Source organism: Diabrotica undecimpunctata, chromosome 3 (assembly GCF_040954645.1).
Source record: "Diabrotica undecimpunctata isolate CICGRU chromosome 3, icDiaUnde3, whole genome shotgun sequence".
Lineage (NCBI taxonomy): Eukaryota > Metazoa > Arthropoda > Insecta > Coleoptera > Chrysomelidae > Diabrotica > Diabrotica undecimpunctata.
Genome location: NC_092805.1, coordinates 4,480,901 through 4,505,038, shown reverse-complemented (window position 1 = coordinate 4,505,038; position 24,138 = coordinate 4,480,901). Strand labels below are relative to the sequence as shown.

The following is a 24,138-nucleotide window of genomic DNA, read 5'->3' as shown; positions in this document are numbered from 1 at the left end:
CACATCCCTGTCGAACGCCCCTTCTTATATGTATGGGTTTGGATATAGAATTGTCTATTTTTAACTGTGCCGTTTGATGCCAGTACAAGTTTTCAATGCATCTTATGTCTTTTCGGTCTATATCAACTTTCTTGAGGATCTGCATTAACTTGTGGTGTTGGACACGATCAAACGCTTTTTAGTAATCTAAAAAGCATAGGAACACATCCCTCTTCTGATCGTAACAATTTTGGACCAGCACCTGTGTTGCTACTATTGCTTCTCGTGTTCCTAAACCTTGCGTCTTGAATACGTCATGCGCGAAGCGAACCGATTTTGTAACATATCATACCTTGTGTTCATTGTACCATGGTCGAAGACTTTTCTACCTCTACGAAACATAGGTGTGCGGATTTGTTGTGTTGTATAGATTTTTCTGCTTTTTAAATCATTATAAATACCGCATCCTCAAAGTATCCCCAGAATTTCAGATTCAGAATAAAAACTACCCTAATCTTCAAAAAACTGTAAAGGAAAAACTCTCCAGAAACAAAAAAAAATGACAACAATGAATAAAAGATAAAATTAAATAGCATTATGACAATTAAAACATTGCTCTGAAGGAGAAAAAAAAAAAGAATATATTATAACAAATATGGTTAGCAACTGATGCATTCCGTATGGATTTTGACGCATTATTAACACTTATTCTTCAATTCAGAATTCTTCCATATCTGCATGTATAATCATATAAAAAAAATCAATAACTGTTAACACATTTAGATAAACAATTCAAGCACATTATAAAATCCTATGCTATCTAAATAATTTGTACATTTTTATTCTACATACATTTTTGAAATATCTGTATAAGAAATGTCCAGTTTCGAGTATTACTTCAAAGAATTATCACTAATTGACATAATAATATAAACAGCCGTTTTCTAATACGATACATGTTTTTTGTCTAATTTTGACAGCTATTTAAGGCTGACCAATTCAAAATTAATGCTGAGAGTTAGAATATGTTGTAAAAATGGTAAAACTATTGATTGTAAAATCAAAGATTAATGATTATGAAAAATGTGAAACAATTTAAAATGTTATGTTAAACGGTGAGAAAGAAGGTCTATTCAAGGCAAAAATAGCAGAAAAAATATATTGGAACATGAAAGGAAGTCATAATACAATTTGGAATAAGATAACCAGTATTATTAGAGATACTACTATTGAAATACTTGCAGTGCCGGATTAAGGGGGGGCTATGGGACTATTAGCCCCCGGCGGTAAATTTTGAGAGGCGGTACGTCGCTCCCAGTACGTTTTAATTCTATATGTGGATATTTCAAATTTATGGCGTTGATTTTCTGAAATATCATGGTAATAAAACTTCGACTCGTTACCGATAAGATCCGTGCCTGCAGTAGCAGGTCGCACAAAAACTCGTTTCATGTGTCCGGGAAATCGGCTAGCGCCACTGCGCCTGACGGCAGCGTGTCCGGCTCCAACACGCCATGGCGTCAGTGCTCAGTCGTGTTTCGTGTTAGCGCAGTTTTCGAGACTAGTCTCAAATTTTACTTATTTATTAGTGAAGTGTTTTCGTGACGTTTCGAAAAAATGAGCGGAAAGGAAGGAGGTGCATTTTGGAAACGACAAAAGTTAGATAAACAGCAAAAATTAAATGTAGTATTAAAAAAAAACCAAGATTCAGCTTTTTTTTACCAAATCTAAAAATTTTTACATCCTGAAAAGAGTTCTCCTGAACGTCAAATTCTAGTCGAAAGTGGTGTTAAGTTGATTTACAAGATCCAAAATTCTGTCCAAATTGTGTAGACGAAGTGCTGAAAGAATTCAAAACACAGGATCTTAACTCTTTGAATCTTCAAAAGAAAAATAGGGAAACAAAACAGGTACTGCACTAAATCATTATTCTATAAAGTTTTAAAGAATGGTGAAAAAATTCGGCGTGAGTGGTTAGTTTATTCCAAAAGTACAGGCTCTTTATTTTGCTTATATTGTCGACTCTTTTCAAGTGGAAATTGTACTTTTTCCTTTTTTACTGGATTTGACGACTGAAAAAAGGCTAAAGAAAAATGTGACAGTCACGAAAGGTCAGTCGTTCATTTAGAACATCTTAAAAATTTTATTTCAAGAAATTCATTGAGTATGAGGAAGATCGATGATTCTCTGTGGCAACAGATTAAATATGAGACCACATATTGGCGAAACATATTACAAAGAGTCGTTATTGTCATAAAATTCGTAGCTAGTAGGGGACTACCTTTTAGAGGAACCGAAAATTTTGGTTCTACTAGCAGTGGCAACTACCTTGGATAACTAGAGTTGTTGGCGGAATATGATCCTCGTTTAAAAGAAAATATGCTTCAAAAGGCTGTAGTTCAGTATTTTATTTATCAAAAACGATTTTTTTTTAATGTTTGCAGGTGCTTTCGAACCACATATTAGAAGAAATTGTAGAACAAATTCATTGTGGCAAATATTATTCAATCAGTGTTAACTCTACACCTAATATAACACGTACTGACATTCATTATTAGGTATTTCTCGGACACCGAAACACCTGTCGAGAGATTCATACAGTTTTTAGACAAAACTGGCCACAAAGCCAAAGATATTTCCATATCTTCGGCTAGCATTGTAAAAATTTTGTCCGACCTGAATATAAATATCGATGACTGCAGATGACAATGCGAATAACATGTCTGGCGTTTATAGCGGTCTTCAAGCCCGAATAAAATCTAGGAATAGTTAGGCAAAATACGTACCATGTGCTTCCACTAAATTTGATTATGCAACAGAATGAATGCACTATGGAAAGTACTTTTTTTTTGTTGCTGAAGAAATTTGATTTTCTCAGCTTCAACTTCTGATCTATTCAAAAATTGTGGCCATACAACATTTGTTCCAAAAAGAGATAATGTGACTCGATGGTCAAGACGATTTAATACATTAAAAGCTCTTAATTTATGCTATCAAGATATAAAGCAAGCACTTTTAGAGTTATCCTCTAATGACGACAAGAAGATGCCAGTTGGCTGTCAAGCAAACAATTTACACGAAAAATGGCTACGTTAGAATTTGGTATTTATGTTGCCTTTTGGTTCGAAATACTGGAAAGAACTGACCTAGCGAGTAAATATTTACAAAGCGCAAATATGGACTTACATATATGTTCGTCTTTGTATAGCTCATTACAACATTTTTACGAGTCTCTTCATGATAAATATAATTTATTTGAACAAAAGGGACAGCTCTTATCACAACAAACGGAATACAGCAAAGAAATTAGAAGTCGCAAAAGAAAATTACAGTTTGACGAAGCAGATACAAAAGAGATCCTTACACCGCAAAATAAGATTAGAATTCAAGTTCTGTATAAAACAATTGATTATTTAGCAAATAATCTGAAATCTAGAGCAAAAGCTTATGAAGATCTTGCCATCACTTTCTCATTTTTATTTTCTCTACCCCTTTCAGAGGATAACGTGATTTCTTTCTCTTTCAGTGGCGGTATAGTATGACTTAGCCCCCCGGCGGTCCATGAACTAAATCCGGCACTGAATACTTGGAAATACTTGGAAAAACATTATGAAAGAAGGTAGAGAATAGATGACCTGATAAAGAAAGCAAAAGGCTTCAATCAGATTAGATGTATCCAAGGTGAAAATAATAAAATAGGCTAATAAAGAAAAAAAAAAGTTGAAAAATCTTATACAGGATTTTGAAAATTCTAAGAGGCATAGGAGGAATAGATTCTTGGAGGCTTCAATTTTAAGATATATAAAAAATGCAATTTTTTTTTTATAATTATTAAAAACCCATTTGAAAAAGATCTGACTTTTTAGCTTATAAATATTTATAATAACTTTGATTTTTTTACATTACGCGCTTGTAAGCAGGCTCACTGAAAAGATGGTGAAATAACACAATATTAAAAAAAAGAGGGTTCTATGACTAATAATAATCGAGATGGCAATTTTTTTTCTTAAAATCATATTTCCATTTTTTATTAACTTTGGGAGCTGAAAATTGAACAGATTATAAACTAAGATCTAAACTTTATGATATATTTTATAGATGGCATATTACGAGAAGGATTAAAAAGTTATAACCCTTTAAAGGGACGGTACTCGTAAAATATCACCTGTCCGAGCTCCTTCTTTTAGAATAGAGCTTAAAAATTGGAGCATGCTGAAAAATTTGCAATATCTCGGTTCCTATTATTAAGTTCCTTAAGTACAAAAAGATTCGTTTTAAAATCATTTGTTCAGAGAGTGAAAAAACTTCTTAAAAAATAAGTTGTTTTAAATTGTAATTTAAATAAACAAATTTGGAGTATTAATTTATAATTGATATTATAAATTTCAAGTTTTTTATGGAAACAATTTATTATTATATTTTCAGTGATTTTCCAAGTTTTCAGGGAGGTGAAAGTAGACTAGTTCTTAAATTCTTTCAATTTCTTCAATCTTCAATTTGAAGTTCCATTCTAAAAAAAAACAAGCTCCGCAATTCTCCTCTCCACTTTAACATGGCGGTATTTTACGAGTACGATCACTTTAACGGATTATAACTTTCGTAAGTTGGATTCGTGATGTTTGGCATGTTAATCCTTTATCCTCGTCGCCAATTGTAGAATTGTAGTGTCTTTCGTATTTGAAAGACGTAATTGTAATTAATCACCTCATTAATATTGTAAAAACGTAATGTAATAATGTAAAAATATTTTATTTCGGAAAAGTATACAAACGTGATCTTTTTATGAATCCACGAGTGACAGCCGTCCTTCAGCGTCATACCAACTTACATTTCTTGTTAGGGAGTTTTTCATGAACATAACACATTCATTCACTATGAAGAGGGTAGGACTTATAACCGAGCCTGGAAAAATGCCACTTTCTGAATACATAATACCTGATGTGTTGTTTGTCCTAACCCTGAAAGCTCTATTCTGAAGGAAGTTTTTAATAAAGAAGAGGCAGTGACCTTGGATATTCCAACTATGTAATTTATTATAATAGTCATATATATATATATATATATATATATATATATATATATATATATATACCCGGTATTTAGGCGGCACACGCCCTTCCGGTAGGGATCTATGGAGGAGTATCACCAAGCCGCAAGCCCTTATCTCTTGCCGTACTGCTCCACCATAGGCCGATCAGATACCAGCATATTCTAGACTAAGCCGCAGATTCATTTAGAATTTTAAACTTCTGCGTTAGCCTTTTTGTTTTCTGTACACCGAGCTGGGGATTGAACTGACATCTCTCGCAGTGAAGCGAAGGAGAAGCCAGCCGCCCAGCCCGCTTGGCTATCCGATCCGACCTATTATAATAGTCATGCCAGGCTGTATCGAAAGCTCTTGATATGCCAAAGAAAACCGCTAGACATTTATTACTCCTTAGCGCGAATGCTTCAGAATTGCCACTTTCCAAATCTATGATATTGTCTAGGGATATTATAAAAATAACTACATACACAAATATGTAGAAAGCACAGATTTGGGCAATGATTTAAACTTTGGTTTCGACAACTAACAAATCCTCGGATTTTTACCATTTGTTCTTAGATATAAGCTTAATTACTATTTTTATTGGGAATAAACCACAATTTCATTTTAAAATAAGTTTATTTTCGACGTTTCGTCAATTTTAAATATAATAATCTTTGAATTTAGTTATAATCATTTAAGTATGTTTGCGAGAGTAATACAAACAAAGCTTTTTTAACCCCAATTAAAATTGTCAGTCTTAAATACCGTCAAAATTAGTATAATCTATTTCTAATGAGTATAAAATTTTTGTATGAAATCAGTATTGGCATTCTATACATTATTAAAGTGCAATTGATTAAAGTCTGTTTTATTAAAACGTTCATTTAGAATTTTACAAATACTCGACGATATCACACTTAATAGAAATGTTCGGACACGACCTGCCGAAAGAGATGTCTATATTATGCTGGCTTTTATTGCGTTCAGTGAGCAATTTCTGGAAAATCGGTAAAATTTCGCGGTCTAATAGTTCACTTTCAGAAGTGGCGTTGTACATCGATTTTTCCCGTTTAGGCGTGTGAGCAGCGTTCTTCAGCGAATTCACGTTAGGGGTACTTTGGAAGTAGCCCAACTTGTTACACTGCTGATTGCAAATATTCGTAGGCAGTTGCTGTTGCTCTTGTTGTTTTTTGGCAGGTGATTTGTCGCGTTTTTCTCTTTGCGAAGAATGGCGATTTCGTTCGGAAACTGTTCGGTGCATGTGAGGATCGTCTGAAAAGTATAATAAATTAACTATATGAACAAAAAACATATGAACAGTGTTATATATTAATCCTCAGAACAGTAGACACTTCGAAAAAATTAGACAGGCTTAGAAAAACTCTTGCTCCAGGACATCAATGAGGATGATTCAGATCGCCGAATGCAGTTTTGCGAAATAATTCAAGATTTATCTAATTAAAATCCACGCTTTATTGACCAAATCCTTTTTTCTGTTTACATGGAACATTGTATTAGCAAAACTCCTGATATTGGATCCTCCCCCCAAGATATTTATATCTTACATAACTTAATTTTTTCCTATGGGATTTCTTAAAATCAAAAGTTTACCGATCGACCACAAAATTTACCAGATTTAAAGAAGATTGTTCAATAATATTGTCGTCCTCGGTTCAATTCATCAAGCAAAAAGACAAAAGAGGGAATCTAATCGTTATGAAAAGGAGACCAGAAAAGTGGCCTCTGATGGCGGACATATCCGGAAATGCGAATGCGCCAAATTTAAATTTCATGACATTTCACAATAATCATACAGTGGTGTAGGGGTTCTAATTTATCTATTTATTTGTTATAGTACATAATATTAATATTACATAATATTAATACATAATACACTTAAAATACTTTTTTTAACACTAGAACACAATAAAGTTTTAATTAAATAATAACAATTATAGTCTAAAATGTGAAACAATTGTTAAAAAACTTCAATAGAAAATACAAATAATCTTTCATGTGACAGTTAAGATAAACAATAACATAACCCAACTAAATTTGATTTCTTAAACAAGGAAAGATTTTTTCTTTCTTTGTTTAATGTGGCCTTTCAAGATGGCACTTTCTGTCTAACAATATTTTTGCCCCCACTACCTTTACATTCTCTCTTTTGTCTTTTTGCTCGATGGTTCAATTACTGTTAAGAGGCAGCTGAGAGTAAATTTAAACAGTTAATTTAGCCAAAAACGAGATGTGGTACTCTGGGAGCGACCGAGGAGCCAAAGCATAGCTTTCTTATCGTCTACGTACGAAGCGATGGTTTTAATTTATTTTAAATTAATTTTAATTGTATTCAATTGAAATGAAATATCACCCTGTATATATATATATATATATATATATATATATATATATATATATATATGTGAATATGATTTTTTCTGTGTACTTACCTTCTTCTTGGGATATACTAACTCTGCTATTTTTCTGATGGCTTTTCATGCACCTGTGTTGGCTGCCAGTGTCCCAGAGTTCGCTTTTACTTACTACGTGAGTACCGTATTCAGGTTTTTTCTTGGGAGTTGTTCGGTTACTGGGGACGGCAGTTTTGTGGCACATTCTTTCTTCTTGTTCAACGACAGTTTCGGCTTTTAGACTAGACTTTCTTCGTGTTATTGTCATGGTTTCTGAGTCGTAGCATCTCGACGATCTGAAATATTAATGAAATTGTGTGAAATACATTATATTTGATGTTTAAGTATTTCACATGGTGAAATACTAAACATCAAATATAATGTCTTAATTCGCGTAAATAATATGAAAAATCAGAAATACAGATTGATTTTGACGTGACAACGTCTTAAATTAGGTTGTGGCTCGGAGTCACTCATGAAAAAGTGTAACGCCCGCTCACGTCTGTTACGATGAGTCACCGAACGAGAGAGAGGCCCGCCGGACCGGCGAATGCCTTGCGTCTCTCTTTCACTCAAACATGATCGGTCCGCTGCGCGCGCAGCACTAGAGAATTAGGCGCGTTGAATCGGTGCGTGCTTGTGTCTCTGTCTTTCTCGAGCGTTCTTGGCGTTGGAAAACCGAGAAAGCGTCATAATACAAGTTCACACGTGTGGTTAAAGTATCGTCAGCTGTGTCATTTCATATTTCTCCTATCATCGTCCTATCCTCAACAAAATCACTCAAATAGAAATTAGTTAAGTTTAAGTTTACATGTACAATGTTTTAGTAAACAAAATATATTTCTATAGTTAAAATTTGTGCAATTCTTATTTTCATTCAATTCCTTGTTCCTATTGTGCAATTTAATAATATTCATATCAATAAATATTCTACCGAGAAAAAGACGTTGTCACGTAAAATCTTCGCCCGTAAAACCGACTTTACAGGCAACCGATTTTTTTGTTTTTAAGAGGGAGACAATGAACATTTTAGCCCTCAAGATTAAACCTCTAGCGAAGGTAGACGTTACTCTTGCAATTTTAAATGGATAGGAGATCAAGTGACATAATTTTAAAGTAGCATTTTTACTAAAAATAATTAAATTTAGAAAATAAACTTGATACTATACTCACACATTTAGATATTTGGGAGCCAAATTTTAGCATGTACTTAGGGATTTTAGGGAATATTTCTCAGGGATTTTAGGGTTTCACAAGAAAATCATAACGATGGACAAATAGATGTACATTTATTGTTAGTCAAACGACAACTTCTCTAAACTATAATTTGATAATAACTAAATTGTAATTCAGTAGCGCACCTAGAATTTGCCTCTGCGGGGGGGGGGGGGTTTGGTTGGTCACCGAATTTTTTTTTATGATGTTACCTCCATTTTGAGTCCTTAAAATGTGTTAGTAACAGTGTCGGAATAGGGTCCTGGGGGGGGGGTTAGGGGGTTACCCCCAAACCCCCCCCTGGGTTCGCCACTGTTGTAATTGATATCGTTCTGTGTATATTAAACAACTTAAAAACAACTCGCATTTTGCAAGCTCGGTTTTTGACGATTAGTTCATCGTGCAATCCATAGGCGTCCAATCGTAGGGGCCGCAGTTTGTTACAATACTATTTATTTATGAGACCACTTGATATTATGTTCATATAATCTATGATATAAATCTAGTAAAGTCAAGCAAAGATAAATCTTACCTTCTTTCGTGCGTAGGAGTTTTAGTCCTCACATATTCTTCCTTAGGATATTCCACTGGTTGGTAATCAGGCGGTTTATCATATTCCGGTTTAGTAATCTCCTTAACTGTGTTGTAATTGCTATCCAATTCTGAGGTCTCGTTGTTTTGTTTAACGGTACCATTTAGATGCTTTTGAGGTTCAGGTTGAGGTTCCTGAAGTATAGGAACAGGGGATTTTGCACGTTTGGGAGACTCTCCTATGATTTTCTTCTTCCTGTGAAAATACAGATACCTTAAGTATCGAATTACAGTAAAATTTAAAAGCTAAGGTAGTAGAGACCACGCACAATATATTGGTTTGTATATTAATAATACTAATATTATATTTAGGACATTTTTCTACTTAGACAAAAATCAGCATCGATTTGATCGAGTCTAAGCCACAATTACTGAAGACTAAGACTTAGTCCGTAAAGATTGACAATTCCATTGTAAAGTCTTGGTAAGACCTATGGTATGTTACGGTTTAGACCTATGTTGATGAACAAATTATCAGTGTAAATTCGAAAATCTTCTCAATGTCCGTTGATACAGAATAAAGGAGTTTTAAATATTTGTCGTAAAACCTTAGATTCAAATTTTCTATGATAAATATATGCTTTACTAACAGTTTTTAATATTTGCATTTGATATGATTGTATTTGTTTAAAAATTTTTGCAAAATTTTATGACGTTGGGGAGCAAAATGACTAAATAAAAATCTGAATTAGTTATTTTGGAACAAGACCTTTCGATCTGATGATTTGATTGTGTATACACTTGTGGTTGATGATGGTGTTATTTGAAGTGAATTTGTATAGTTTCACCGTGTATAATAAGGAAACATATCGATTAGTAGCTTATTTACAGTTTGTTCAACTTCCTGCAAACTATTGCCCAATATTTTATTGAGGAAATACCTGCAATCATTTCCTCGGATCAAATTATATTTACCAGCTTTCAAAAGTCAAAGGTTTTTGTTCTATGCAGAGGGCAATACACTTATTTGATGAATCTTAGCATTTTAGTGAGATTTTAAATATAGCTTCGGGACTAGTTCGGGATGCAGTCGATTATAAATTTTTACCTCAACAACAACTATAGTGTAATAATTCGGTAGCTGTCAATAAAACTATGTTTTATAAAGCGTTAAGCTTCGGCTCTTATAATTTTCATTTTTAATTTTGCTATTACTAATATGTGGTCCGAATCATCATTTGCTCCCCTGTATGATCTGACAACTTGTGTGAGTATTAGTGTGTTAACATTTGCTATTTTTTAAATATATTATTAGTAAAACATAAATTAAATTTGATGCAATCATGCAAACAAGTTGTTGATTTTTGATATTTTCAGGCATATAGTTCTTTTTATAATAGGCACGAGATATCATTCTATGTCCAGCGAAACAAAGAAGTAACACAACTAAACGTTGTATTATAAAAACAAAACAAACACACAAATATGAGTTGTTTTAAAATCTATTAAGTAAAATGAATGAACCTATTTCTTCGTTGAATCGCCACACACACTAGACCAGGGAAATAATAATTTATCAACACAGTAGCTGTAACTACTAGCTAACTACTATCTAGCTGAGGTTGGGCCGGTTAAGCCTGGGACAATTTTGTATCTCAATAGCATTGTAAGCTCCTCCCACTTGGGGGAACAAAAATGGCAACCCTTTTATTCTACTGTCGTGGAGTAAAAACCACTTCGTAGTCGTCTTCTTTTTGTCGTCAATTATCCTTCTTGTTTGTCATCTGTCACTTCTTAGTCGTATGTATTCATTATTTTTTCTTATCTGTTGTCTACCACAATTATTGTCAGATACAATGTCGTATAATATATACGTCATTGGTTAGATGATTATTATGATGTTATGATGACAATTAGAGTACTGTCAAAAAACACTGTATTTTTGCTCATTTCCCTGGGCTATATTATTTATGCACACTATTCTATTTTCTGCAATTGAAAGAGCCGATTACATATTTTTAATGTACATAATAATATGTGATCTTCTCCTTTATATAAATATTTTCTAATAACTTTTTATTGTTAAGCACTGTTAAACCATGCTAGCTATCTAATTTTAAAATATGGTTTTCAATTTTCATGATTTCAAGCTACAGTTTTTACTCTAATTTATGTTTAATTTCTAACTGTAGTTTTTTCTTTTGTTCAACAGATGTAGTCGTTGTTCGAAAGTCACTAGAATTCGTGTTGTGTGATGTCCTAGGAAATTATACTATATAGAGTGATAATTTGAAAAATTCTCACCCTTAATATCTTCATTCGCGTAAATAATATGAAAAATCCGAAAGACAGGTTTTTTCAATGATAAGAAGAGTTTTTATAAATATTTTTGGTACTCAAGATTCAACCCCCTAACATGATTAAATCTTACCTTTACAATTTTAATAGGTTGACTGCCGTGCGAAGAATGATGTGATGCACGGTGCATGGGTAACGTGACTCTATATTAATTGACTATTGATAATCGCGCATCACAAATTATAAAAGCCACGAGAAGCAGCTTTGGTCCCTCATATCAATGTATCGTTAATGCAGTTTAAAAGTAGTGCCGATTTAACACACAACACATTTGACCTGTAATATACGTGAATCAATGCTTACTTCTATTTTTATTTTATTAAGAAATTAACAAAACAAAAGAAATTGGAAAATTTTAAAAAGTTAAGTTTATTTTGTATATTTCAAAAAAATAACTCAAACAATAATGCTTATGGATAAATTTCTGTAAGAAACGTATCCAAGTGTTGCTACGCCACTGGTAGCAATTAACTTATACTTCTTAAAATCTATCGAGGTAAATTCTCCAGCAAATTCTCATGAAAGCCGATAATGTATTCAAAAGATATTTTTATCCACAGACTAAGTTTCTCCGACCAATTCCCAAAATTTCCGTTAGGAAGCATTCAAAAGTTGGTTTTTACCTACCTCTGTATAGAAATCTTGAAGTTGTCCCCCGCAAACCCCTTAGCAATATCATTGCAATCAGAATTTTAAGTATTCAGTATGATTGTAGTATTCAACCAAGTGGGTCGACGTATTCCTTGGTTATAGTTTGTATAATTCACGTTTGTATAATTCAAGTCTTTTGTCCCGCATCTTTAGAGACTAAAATTCCACCCATTTCATCGCGATTATAAATCTGATCCCCTGTCAACCCTTCACTTTCAATTAACTTTTGAAATTTTTCTTTAAAGAAAAAAAGACTGCTTATATCCCCAGAAAGTTCTTCACTGCATACAGTAGGTTTCTTTCCACCATTTAAGCCCAACCAACATGTGCTACAAAATCTGGTTCACCTCCCTTTTTAAATTGCTCGTAGAATTGTTTTTAATGGTTTTTCCTGCAGTATGGTGCCCGAAATTGGGACTCCTTTTTCTCTAGCTTGACGAAACCATAGGCACAGTGCCTCACTTACTTCATTGAATTCACTTTCTTTGATCATTTTTCTTTCCTTTAATATTTCACTGCAATTTGGCTTAACACACCACGTCTCGACGTCTGCTCTTTTTCTTTTCGAGTCACCAGTTGTGTTCTTGCCGACCTAGAAATCCATAGATACCTTGCCTACACTCTCTCCTTTGTCCAGCCGTTTTAAGCCACACAACATCTATTCCTTTAATAAGTTGACCTGTTTTCTTTTATATGAAGTTACCATGTAAAATAAACAACAACACATAACAATTCAACAAACCTTTAATATTATACGTCGTAATACGCACATGAGGGCATGCGTAACGAGATCCAATGCTGACTTGAGTTGATAACTGTTATTGTGTTGTCGAGTTTGTGTGACTCTACTGTAGCTAAAAAATATTCAGTGCCCTCCCCCTCGAAAACAAAATTATTTACGGGAATGAAGATATTTATGGTAGCAGATTTTTAAATTGTCACCCTTTATATAAATCAATGTTTACTAAATCTAAAAACATGCTTTGTATTCTTTTGTCTACAATAAAACATCTCGCAGGCGCGCTAAAATAGAAGAAGACAGCCTATACTAAGAAGCTAGCTGAGGACTTCTACTTAACACATACTTTATTTTGTGGTGATTGTGGTTACCCATTTGACTGTAAACAAAAAAGGTATTGACACATTTTGTATAATTTCTAATTTGAGTGTACTGTAATTTGTTTGTTGTGTTTTATAAACTAGCTCTAGTGTGCATATTTAAATGTAATTTAACGTTAATGTGTGAAGACTATATACAGGGTAGCCAAATGAAAATACACATAGGAACTGTGTAAACAATTTAGAAAAAATCAGAGACCTATTGATTTTTGTTAGTTAAATGAACACTTTGCAGATATTTTCGACTGCGCCAGTTTTACCCACAAGAGAGAATAATAATTCCAATATTTATAAATTACATTTCATTTTACCACCCTGTAGTAAAAAATAAATAATAGTAACAGTGTGTTACAGATTGAGAAGGTTAAATTTAATAAGTTATTTAGCTAACTTTGCACCATCACGTAGTAATTTTGCACTTTAGCATCTAAATTTCTTGTGGTACTGCTTTTTGAATTCCGGGTGTTAATATATTCGATCGATAACGCTCTACACCAGAGAGATCAAGAAAAAGGGTCAAGGAAACAAAATAGTAGAAGAATACGTTCATTACTACAGCGGAGTGAATAAAGACCAAAGAGGCTCTGTAGGCTCTGTAATAAATATGTCAAGGATTGAACAGACATTAATGAATGAATAATCACTTTAGGCATGAAAATAAAAGGAAGAAATATAATCTTCTTCTTCTTCTTCCTCTTTATAAGCAATTTTACTTGTTCATTGGCGGATTAATACCTCTAGGAAAGTTTGTCACTCCATCTTTTGCGTGGTCGTCCGATACTTCTTCTGCCGATTGGTGACTTATCTCTTGCTATTTTGACGACACGGGTCCCCTCCATGCTGCTTATGTGGTTATTCCATTCTTTTTTTCTATTTGGTGTCCATTTATTTATACACTGTACGTTATATTATCTTCTAATATCTTCACTTCTCTTTCGATCTCAGCATATTTCCTGCAATTCTTCTCAGTACTCTCATCTCTGCCGTTTCCAGTAGCCTTTGCGTTGTGGCTGTGTCGGGTCTGGTTTCTGAGGCATATGTCAATATTGGTCTTACACTAGCTTTATAAATTCTTGACTTCAGCTCAGTGTTAATGTGTCTATTTCGTCATATATTGTTATTAAGGCATCCTGCCAGTCTATTTGCTTTTTGTACTTGATCTCTCACTTCTTTATCCAGGTCTCCATAGCTAGACAGTGTAATTCCCAGGTATTTTATTCCCATTACTTGTTCAATACTGATGCCACCAATTTCTATTTTACATCTGGTTGGTTATTTGCTGACTACTATTGTTTTAGTTTTCTGAGATGAAATTGTCATATTAAATTTTTTGTTCTTATGTTAAATTTGTGGACCAGTGTTTGCAGATTATTTTCATCTTGGACTATCAATATTGCTTCGTCTGCGTAACAGAATATTTTGATTTCTTTGTTTCCCATTCTGTATCTTCTTCCTTTGCTAACGATTTTGATGATTTCATCTATGATCAAATTGAAGAGCATGGGGTTCAATGAAACGCTTTGTCTTATTCAGCTGCCTACTTCTATAGGTTCTATAAAATGTCCATCTATTCTGACTTTCGTTTTGTTGTTTTGGTAGATGTTTTCGATAGTTTTTCTAATATTTAGGGGAACTTCTCTATTATACAGAAGATGGATTACATATTTGAGTCTTACTCTGCCAAACGCTTTCATTAGGTCAATCAGACACAGAAATATTGGTCTATTATACTCTAGTGATTTGTCAGAAATTTGCTTTATAACGAATATTGCATCTGTACACGATCTTCCACTACGAAAACCCTGTTGTTCATCTGCTAAACTTCTGATCCACTGATTTATTAACAGTTGTAAAATTTTAGTTGTAAGTTTTAGCGTAGTATTTACCAAGTTTATACCTCTATAGTTTTCTGGCTGTTTTTATCTCCTTTTTTGAATAGTGAAATTAGTTCGCTCGTTTTCCATTCTTTCGGTATTTTTATAATTTTATTAATTAATGTTGGTAGTTGTTCTGTTATTGCTGCTTCACAATATTTCAGTAACTCATTTGGTATCCCGTCTTTACCTGCTGCTTTTCTGTTCTTCAGGTTTTTAAGTATTTTCCGAACTTCCTGTACATTCATATTAAGATCCTCATTTGTGGTAATTTTTGGTGTTTCCGGTTCTAGCATCGTTTGTTCTTCCTAGAGAGATATAATAATGGGAGTATTATGCCCCGATGACAGTAAAGGAGAAGAAGATCAGTTCGAAAAAACTCTACACAAGAAATACTAGAAAATGTAAATAGTCGGACAAAATTATATTGATAGGAGACCTTAATGTAAGAACTGGAAGAAAGAATAGTAACAAGATAGTAGGCCCACATGGAGAAAGTGACTTGAATGAGAATGAAACGAGTCTGATTGACTTATGTGACCAGTTGTGTGTAAGTAAGTAGTATACTCTGTAGATTGTTAAGTGAATTTTAACCTCCCCAATATCAACAAATATAAATATAAAAAATTGAAAACTTGCTTTTGGCTATCATTTCTTTGTAAAGTAGCATAATCTTGGGAACTCAGGCTACACAGTGAAGTTAAATCGCTAGTTTCCGTGGCACTTGGTGCTTCTTTTCTTAGTAGAGGAACCGATAGTCTGTTAGTGTCACTCATTGAGTCTGCTCTAGATTCTAACAATTCCTTGGCTTCATTTCCCAGTCTCCTAATCAGCATCTGAAAGTTTAAATACAGTGTAATCAATTTTCATACAGTATGAACAAGAATAGAGAAAAAAAAAAACAAAAACCAACAAACTTGACCTTGATATTATAGAAATAAAAAATAATATTACACTTATAAACTACAAAACAACGAACAACAAATGTGAGATCCCTAAGAACTGTAAAACGAATTTAAAATTAAAGAAATTTACGTAAAGTAAAAGTAGCCGAATCAAAAATAGTAAATGAATGACGTTTCTTGCGTCTTGCATTTTCTATGCGTTTTACTCTTACGACTCTGTCTAACCTAATAATATCGCCAAACAATGCGTTGAAATTATCAACTAAAAACAATATTTATTATATTACTTATATTCTTCATGGACTAACCTGTAATTCAGATTCCTTGTCTAATAAAGTTTTTCTATATTTGGAGTTTAAACTTTTAACATCCTTAATTTTAGTTTCTAATTCAGAAACGCTGGAATCTCTGCGAGTTTTGGACATTGGTCTAAGAGTAGGGCGAAATCTTTTGTCGATAGCTCCTGCGGGATTCCTTCTGAGTTCTAAAAGTTTTGGAACGAACACCAACCATAACGTGGCCGTTGTACAAAACATTACAAACACTCCTGAAAATAAAGAAGTATCTTTGGTAGGTAATGGCTCTATATGGTAGACATTTTTTGTTGTTGCAGAGTATTTTTACGATAAATTTTTGATAAAGCGCGAGTTTTTTCAAAAAAAAAACTCGAAACAAATAGAATGGAAGTTTTACATATTTATAAAAAACTTCCAAGCAAAAATACAATATTTAATAAGTAATAGCTGAGAATATGGTGCAGGAATGTCCAAATCTTGTTTTGCCTGGATCATGACCCAAACTTTATTTTGAATTTTGGAACTGCAGGCGCAAATAAAACTGAGGAACGCAACAAAAATAGGAGAAACAGTCTACGCCATAGAAACAGAAACTTTCACGGATAAAATTAAGATACCAAATAGGAAAAGTAAGTTGAAGTATCATAAATATTGCATCTACACAAATATCGATCTGACATCAAAAGAAAAAGAAATACAAAAAGAAATACACTCGCGATCATAAAATCTGGGTCACCTTGAAAATCACCGATATTTCATTTTTAACGAGCTTTATCGTAAATAATAATAACACATATACAAACTAATGCATGTTTCTGAGAATTGTTGTCAGCTTAGCGGTTTCCTTTGCAACAAAGAATTCCAATAGTGCAGATTTTGCGGAAAAGTGCACACTTCCCAAAATAAACGGTAGCTGTAACTGCCGCTTGTTTTAAATGTCTCATTTGTGCTTCGACTTTCTGTTCAAACGCAACGAACAAACGTTTATTATTGCCACCATCAGTGTTTATTAGTACCATTATTAGTGTTTATTATTGTTTATTTTTTGCCAAAAATACCCTTGACTGTTGTTGAAACGGCACAAATGGTTGCGCTTGTGAAAGACGGTCACACTCAACGGCAAGTCACAAGAACTGTTTTCGTAAGCCTTTCTACGGTTCAACGAGTGCTTCAACGCTTTCAGGAAACGGGTTTGCTATACAGACGACCTGGCTCTGGCGAAGAAGGACGACTACGGTACGAGATGGTCGTTTTCTTGTATTTCAGGCTTTACGAAAACGGACCTCAACTGCGATTACGCATCGAAATCAATCATCTACAGGAAGTACGAAATCGCATTGTAGCGTTGTAACAGTCAGGAAAAGACTTCGTTCTTTTGGACTATCTTCTCGGGTAATGGCTACAGGACCGCCACTTCGCCTGGCGCATCGAGTTGCACGACTAGCTTTCGCTCAACAATACGCGCATAGGAGACTTAACGATTGGAGCAAAGACTTATTCTCAGATGAATCCCGTTTCTGCCTAACTGGATCCGATGGGCATGTAAGAGTTTGGAGGAGAACCGGTGAATGATTTTCACAAACTTGCATTGCTCCAAGAATGCCATTTGGTGAAGGCTCGGTCATGGCTTGGGGAGGTGTATCTTCCGACTTCCGCACAGAATTACCCTTCATCGAAAATGGGTCCTTAACTGCACGAAGAGACAAAACGAAGATTCTGGAAGTACATGTTATGCATACCATGGCAGGGCTCCGAGAAGACGTCTTTTTTATGCAGAACAACGCGCGAACGCACGTTGCCACGATCAGTATGCAGTAGTTGGACGAGGTTGGAATTACCAGGTTACCCTGGCCAGCTAGGTCTCCGGACCTGAATCCCATTAAACATCTCTGGGACGATTTGAAAAACGTATTCAACCCCTAACATCTCCCAACAACGCACAGGAGCTTAAGGATCTGTTAGTGAGAGAGTGGAATAACATACCACAACATGTAATCCGGAGAAAAATTAAGAGTATGCCCCGTCGTCTCCAAGAGTTTATTGGAGCAAGTGGAGGCAATACACGATATTAGTCATTAAAATTTCACTGATATTTTACCACGTTCTGTATTTTCCATTTTTTTCGTATGTCTGTTTTATCAACAATTTGCTTTATGTTTTCTGCTTTTTCAATAAAAACAATAAAAACCGTTTTTTCTTCTTTCAAAACAAACATTGATGACATAAAAAATACATTAGTGTAAAAAAGGTTATTACTGCACCAGAGGCAAAAATATTCAAGAAACTTGAAATTTTCAAGGTGACCCGGATTTTATGATCGCGAGTGTAGTTAAAATAACAAAGGAAGAAAAAAGTAAAGGAAAACAGACAAAAATAGACTATAAGAAGTTGTTCGTGATATGGGATGAAGAAAAACAACAACTAAAAGAAAATACCAAAGAAAAATTGCCAAAAAACTAGTAGAAGAAAAACAACTGGGGAGATATGAGCAAAGCAAAGGAATACGACCATGGAAAACGGAAAAATAAACACAAAAGAAAAACACAATCCAAGGACATAATAAAAATTGGGACTTGGAATGTGAGAGGTATTTATGAGCAGGGAGCTTTAAGAAACTTGGACCAAATTATGGAAAAATATACAATAGATATCCTTGATCTGCAAGAAACGAAACAACTGGGAAATGAAATAATAAAAATAGGAAAGAACACACTGTTCAAGAGTGGGGGACCAAGAGATATTTTGGAGTGGGATTTATGGTTAAAAATTTAGTGGGAGTTATGGATTAAGATTTAGAAACCAAAACATAGTTCTACGAAAAGCTAAGAACCCTAATAGGGAATATACCCAAATACGATATAAAGAGAATCATTGGTGACATAAATGCGAAAGTCGGAAAAGAGGAAGTATATAGATGAATAACAGGAGGACGAAGTTTACATAAGGAATCAAATAAAAAAGGGAAAAAGCTAATAGAATTTTAGCTACCGAGAACAAAATGAAGATAGCTGCACAAGTTTTGATCACAAAGACATTTATAAGGTAACATGGACTCCTGATGAAAAAATAAAAAATCAATCCTCATTGAAAGCAAACATGATAAGGCAATAATCGATTGAAGGAGTTACAGAGGGCAGATACCAACACTGACCATATACTAATAATGGCAAAACTAAAACAAGAACTACCAATAATTCCAAAACCTGTTAGAGATAGATTAAATTACTAGTTAGAGCGCCTTCAAGAGAAGCATGTTGTAAACAGACTAGAGGAAGAAATAAATAAAAAGCTAGAGAATCCAGTCAAACAGGATATAGAAGAAGAGTGGCAGACCATACAGACAGCCATGTCGGAAGCAGCGGAAAAGTGTATAGAAACAGAACATATAAAAAGACGGCAAGACTGGTTCGATGAAGAATGTAGAATGCAGAATGTTCGAACAGGGCAAAACTAAAAATAGATAAAGAAAATACCCAAAATGCCATCGAAAACTATGTGGCAAGAAAAAGAGAAGTGAAAATAATTTGCAGAAAAAAGAAAAGAAAACAGCTAGAAAAGCAATTGAAAAACATAGAAGAAACCTACATAAACAAAGAGGTAAAGAATTTCTATCAAGAAGTTAAAAAATCCAGAGAAACTACAAAGAATAATGCACATTATTGCAGAAACAAAGAAGGCTTACTTCTAGGAGAAACAACAGAAAAATTAAACAGATGGGCGGAATATTTCGAAGATCTATTAAATACAGACCAACGAGAGGAACTCGAGGGAAATGAGAATTGGCAAGAAGATGAAGAAAGGACGTGTGAGGAACCAACTTTGAATGACCTAAAAGATAACAAAAGTGCGAGAGAAAGTGGTATTCCAGCTGAGATTTTTAAGAAAGGTGGCGAAAGATTGAAGGAAAGGATATTTCATTTGACATTAATAATTTGACAAAAGAAAGAAATGCCGAAACAATGGAATAGCGCTCTTATTTGTCGTATCTATAAAAAGGAGACAAAACAGAGTGCGAAAACTATAGAGGTATAGCACTATTAGAAGTAGTCTTTAAAATACTTCCAAAAATTATTAGGAAAAGATTAATAAAACATGATAACAAAGTGATTGGAGATTACTAGGGATGTTTTAGACCAGGAAGAACAACTGCTGATTGAATAAGTATGTTAAAATGAATACAAAATAATAGCTACGAACAAAACTTAGGATTACATATGCTATTTATCGATTTTAAACAAGCATATGACTCCCTACATCGAACGATGCTATATGAGGCCATGAGAACACTAGAAATACCAGAAAAACTTATAAGGCTAGTGAGAATGACACTTAGGAGTACGACCAATAGGGTAATAATGGAAGGAATTTTTCCACGACAGTTTTCAATGAATAGAGGTTTAAAACAAGGGGATCCACTATCAACAAACTTATTCAACCTAGTATTAAAACAAATCATAAGAACATCAAATATGAGCACAAACAGGACTATTTTCAATAGCAGGAAACAGTGCATATCATACGCGGATGATGTGGTGATACTAGCGAGAACAAAAAACATTTAGAAAAAGTTTTCCAGAAATTTAAAGAACCTAAAAAATACGGATTAATGGATATTAAATTACAGTATATGAAAATGACAGGAGGAATAACAAATAAAAACAAATATATCAAAATGAGAGGAGCAGAGACTATCTATAGTTTTGAAAAAGTGTCAGAATTTGAATACTTGGGAGTAACCATAACAAACACGGAAACACGGAAAAAGAAGAAAAAGAGATAGACAAAAGATTAATGAAGGGAAGCAGGGCGATCATCATCATCATTTTGGTGCAACAGCCCTTAGAGGGCCTCGACCTTCTCAAGCTTTCTACGCCATTCTGTTCTGTCCCTTGCTTGCATTTTCCAGTTGCCGACTCCGATCTTCTCCGCATCTTGTGTTACCCCATCCATCCACCTCAGCTTTGGTCTACCCCGTCTTCTCATTCCCACGGGTTGCGTTGTTAGAATCTTTTTTATCATGGAAGCAGGGCGATAGGGTCACCAAATTACAGGCTACAAATACAGACATACAAAAAAACGATAGGGAACAAATAAAAAAATAATGAAGATGTATGGAAAACCAGCAATTACGGCAAAAATACGAGACCAAGGAGCTAGATGGCTTAGTCATATTATACGAATGTCAGAGAATCGATGTTAAAACAATACTGATGGAGGGAGAAATGGGAAAAAAGAAGAGGACGCCCAAAGAAGAAATGGTTGGAAGCAGTAAAGCAAGACTTGTCAGAAATAGGCGTGAAGAAAAATAACCAAGATTTCAGAAACCAGGGGCCTACAAGGCCTGTAGCGCTGTTATATATATATATATATATATATATATATATATATATATATATATATATATATATATATATATATATATATATATATATATATATATATATATATATATATATATATATATATATATATATATATATATCATTGTATGGCGCTAGTACAAAAATAGAGTGCTATTTAATCTTCATATTTTACTTACCTATTATTAAAAACATTGCATCTTGATGATCCACTAATACTAAAGCTACCGCAGCACCACATATACACATGATGGCGACGTTGTAAACGGATAAACCAACATGCCTGCTGTCATTAAGTGCTGGAATTGACACATGACGGGTTTCCCAGGCCAAGAAGGCACCAAAAATCTGTAAGATTTTATGTTTTATACTAAATAAAATTTTTTATGTCACACTTACCATTAAAAGGCCTTTGTAGGCATATATAGACCCCACGAAAATAGTTTGATGTTCAGAAGCACAGTATTCGTTTTCGGGTATAATAATAATATCTTCGTTAGAAGGATGTGGCTAAAATATTAGTTTTTAATATCAGACAATTCTTGCAACTAAAATATACTTACGTATCTTTCCATTTGTTTCGTATCTCGATAAAAGGGATCAGCTATTTGCCAGGTAGTCATGATAGCCAAATCTATGACAAGAAGTACTCCGACTACCATAAAGAGCTGGTAGTCTTTGATGACCTTTTTGTTTAATTTGACATCTGTAAATATGGAATGTACCCTCCAAGTCTTACTAAACATAGCTCCGAAGGCTAGTGAAAATCCAGCCATCAGTGTCCAAGCCCTTGCGGTGCATATGTAGGGAAATGCGTCTAAAATACACATGACATTGTTGTTTTTTTCAAGTGATAAAACAAAGTGTAGTTTTTTATACAAAAGAATAAGTATGTAAATTTGATTTTGAAATTAGTATTACAATAATAAATTACAAAAATATTAAAAAAACTGTTTTTCAAGTTAATTTCAATTTTTTTTATTGAAATATTATATATTTATATTTCACAATTATTTATTTACTGTAAATTCGTAATTCTTTACTGTAAACTCCTATTAATTAAAAAAACATTTATTATAACAAAAGACAGAGAAAAATGTACTATATTCCAAATATAAGGTTTAAACTTAATTTAGGTTTTAATTAAAATATGAACGCTTTGGCTTAATGCAACTCTGTACAACGGATCTCAAAATTATCGTCACGTGCTAATGCGTGCTTATGTTTTGACGAAGCACATCTTGGAAGTGAACACATTATAAATAGCTATATTCTTCAAAAAATTGTATTAGAACTTCTTTTCATGTTACACTTTTCACTATTTCTACTATTTTTGGCCTGAATAAACTTTCTTTCTCATCTTTTAACATCAGTATTAGAATCACATTAGAATACTTTTAAACATAAAAAAATTACCACTTTAATAAAAAATACAAAACAAAATTATTATCACGAAAAATAAATCATACCAGGAATATTCCGACAAACGGGTTGAAAACATTATATGCGTAAATGATACGAAAAGAATACTTCTCTTAAATATTTAATAGATCGAACAAAAAGCTTTTTTAAAAGTTTTCTTACCTATACTGGATAATCCAGAATCCAGTCCAAGAAAAATGACACTCGTATATGTCAACATACATCCAATAATGATTAAATTATTTAGTTGCGGACTGGACATTTTTATATACCTTTGATTCCTGTATTTGATGTTAAAAGCCAGAAACACTATGGCCATAATTATACCGCAAACTGACAACGTTGCTAAAATGGCGTAGACAGTCTTATTTACCCTGGTATGTTCTATTATAACTAAAGTTCTATCTTTGGGTGGATACCTTAAACAAAGATAATTGTTTTAACTTTATTTAAAACATGTAGAGAAAATGGTTTAATATATCGCTTCTCCGGAGCAACAATGACAATTTTTTGCAGTTTAGAGTTAAATCTACGAAAAAAGTCAGAATGTCCCTAAATTTTAACGAGGCAAAATTTTATTACAGCATTATTTATTATTACAACTGCATTTAGGATAAAAAAAAATGTATACGAAACTAACATTTTTTATGAAAAAGTTCTCTAATGCTGAAAAAAGTCAGTTATTTTCTTCTGCACAACCCTTTCCGAAAAATAAAGTTTTTCTGTAGCGTTCTTAATAATCTGAGCTGTTTCTTCGGTAGTTGTGGATGCCTCCCTGAACGGGTAAAACCTGAATCTGGTCTCAGCAGCTCTAATTGCTTCTTGGATTGTAGGACAATCAACGCCGTCTTCTTCTTCTTCTTCAATATCTTCATCAACATCCATTTCCACATTTTGCACTTGTTCCACAATTTTTTTATCACTTAAAACTCGAAATGTTTCTACCTGATCGTCTACTGAAATGTAGTAGTCAAGATTAGTTCCAAAC

General features: G+C 33.6%; 1 protein-coding gene across 1 annotated transcript in view; it reads right to left on the bottom strand.

Moving 5' to 3' along the window:
• Positions 1-5,720: 5,720 nt before the first annotated feature.
• GABA-B-R2 (gamma-aminobutyric acid type B receptor subunit 2) overlaps positions 5,721-24,138 on the bottom strand; it is a 95,549-nt gene continuing 77,131 nt past the window's right edge. The window contains exons 9-18 of the mRNA XM_072524169.1: positions 23,313-23,569; positions 22,292-22,545; positions 22,128-22,238; positions 21,908-22,076; positions 16,381-16,619; positions 15,807-16,003; positions 13,260-13,292; positions 9,167-9,421; positions 7,459-7,715; positions 5,721-6,280 (exon numbers count right to left, since the gene is read on the bottom strand). Coding sequence (XP_072380270.1) covers positions 5,901-6,280; positions 7,459-7,715; positions 9,167-9,421; positions 13,260-13,292; positions 15,807-16,003; positions 16,381-16,619; positions 21,908-22,076; positions 22,128-22,238; positions 22,292-22,545; positions 23,313-23,569 — 2,152 coding nt within the window. The 3' untranslated portion in view covers positions 5,721-5,900. The remainder of the gene's footprint in view (positions 6,281-7,458; positions 7,716-9,166; positions 9,422-13,259; positions 13,293-15,806; positions 16,004-16,380; positions 16,620-21,907; positions 22,077-22,127; positions 22,239-22,291; positions 22,546-23,312; positions 23,570-24,138) is intronic.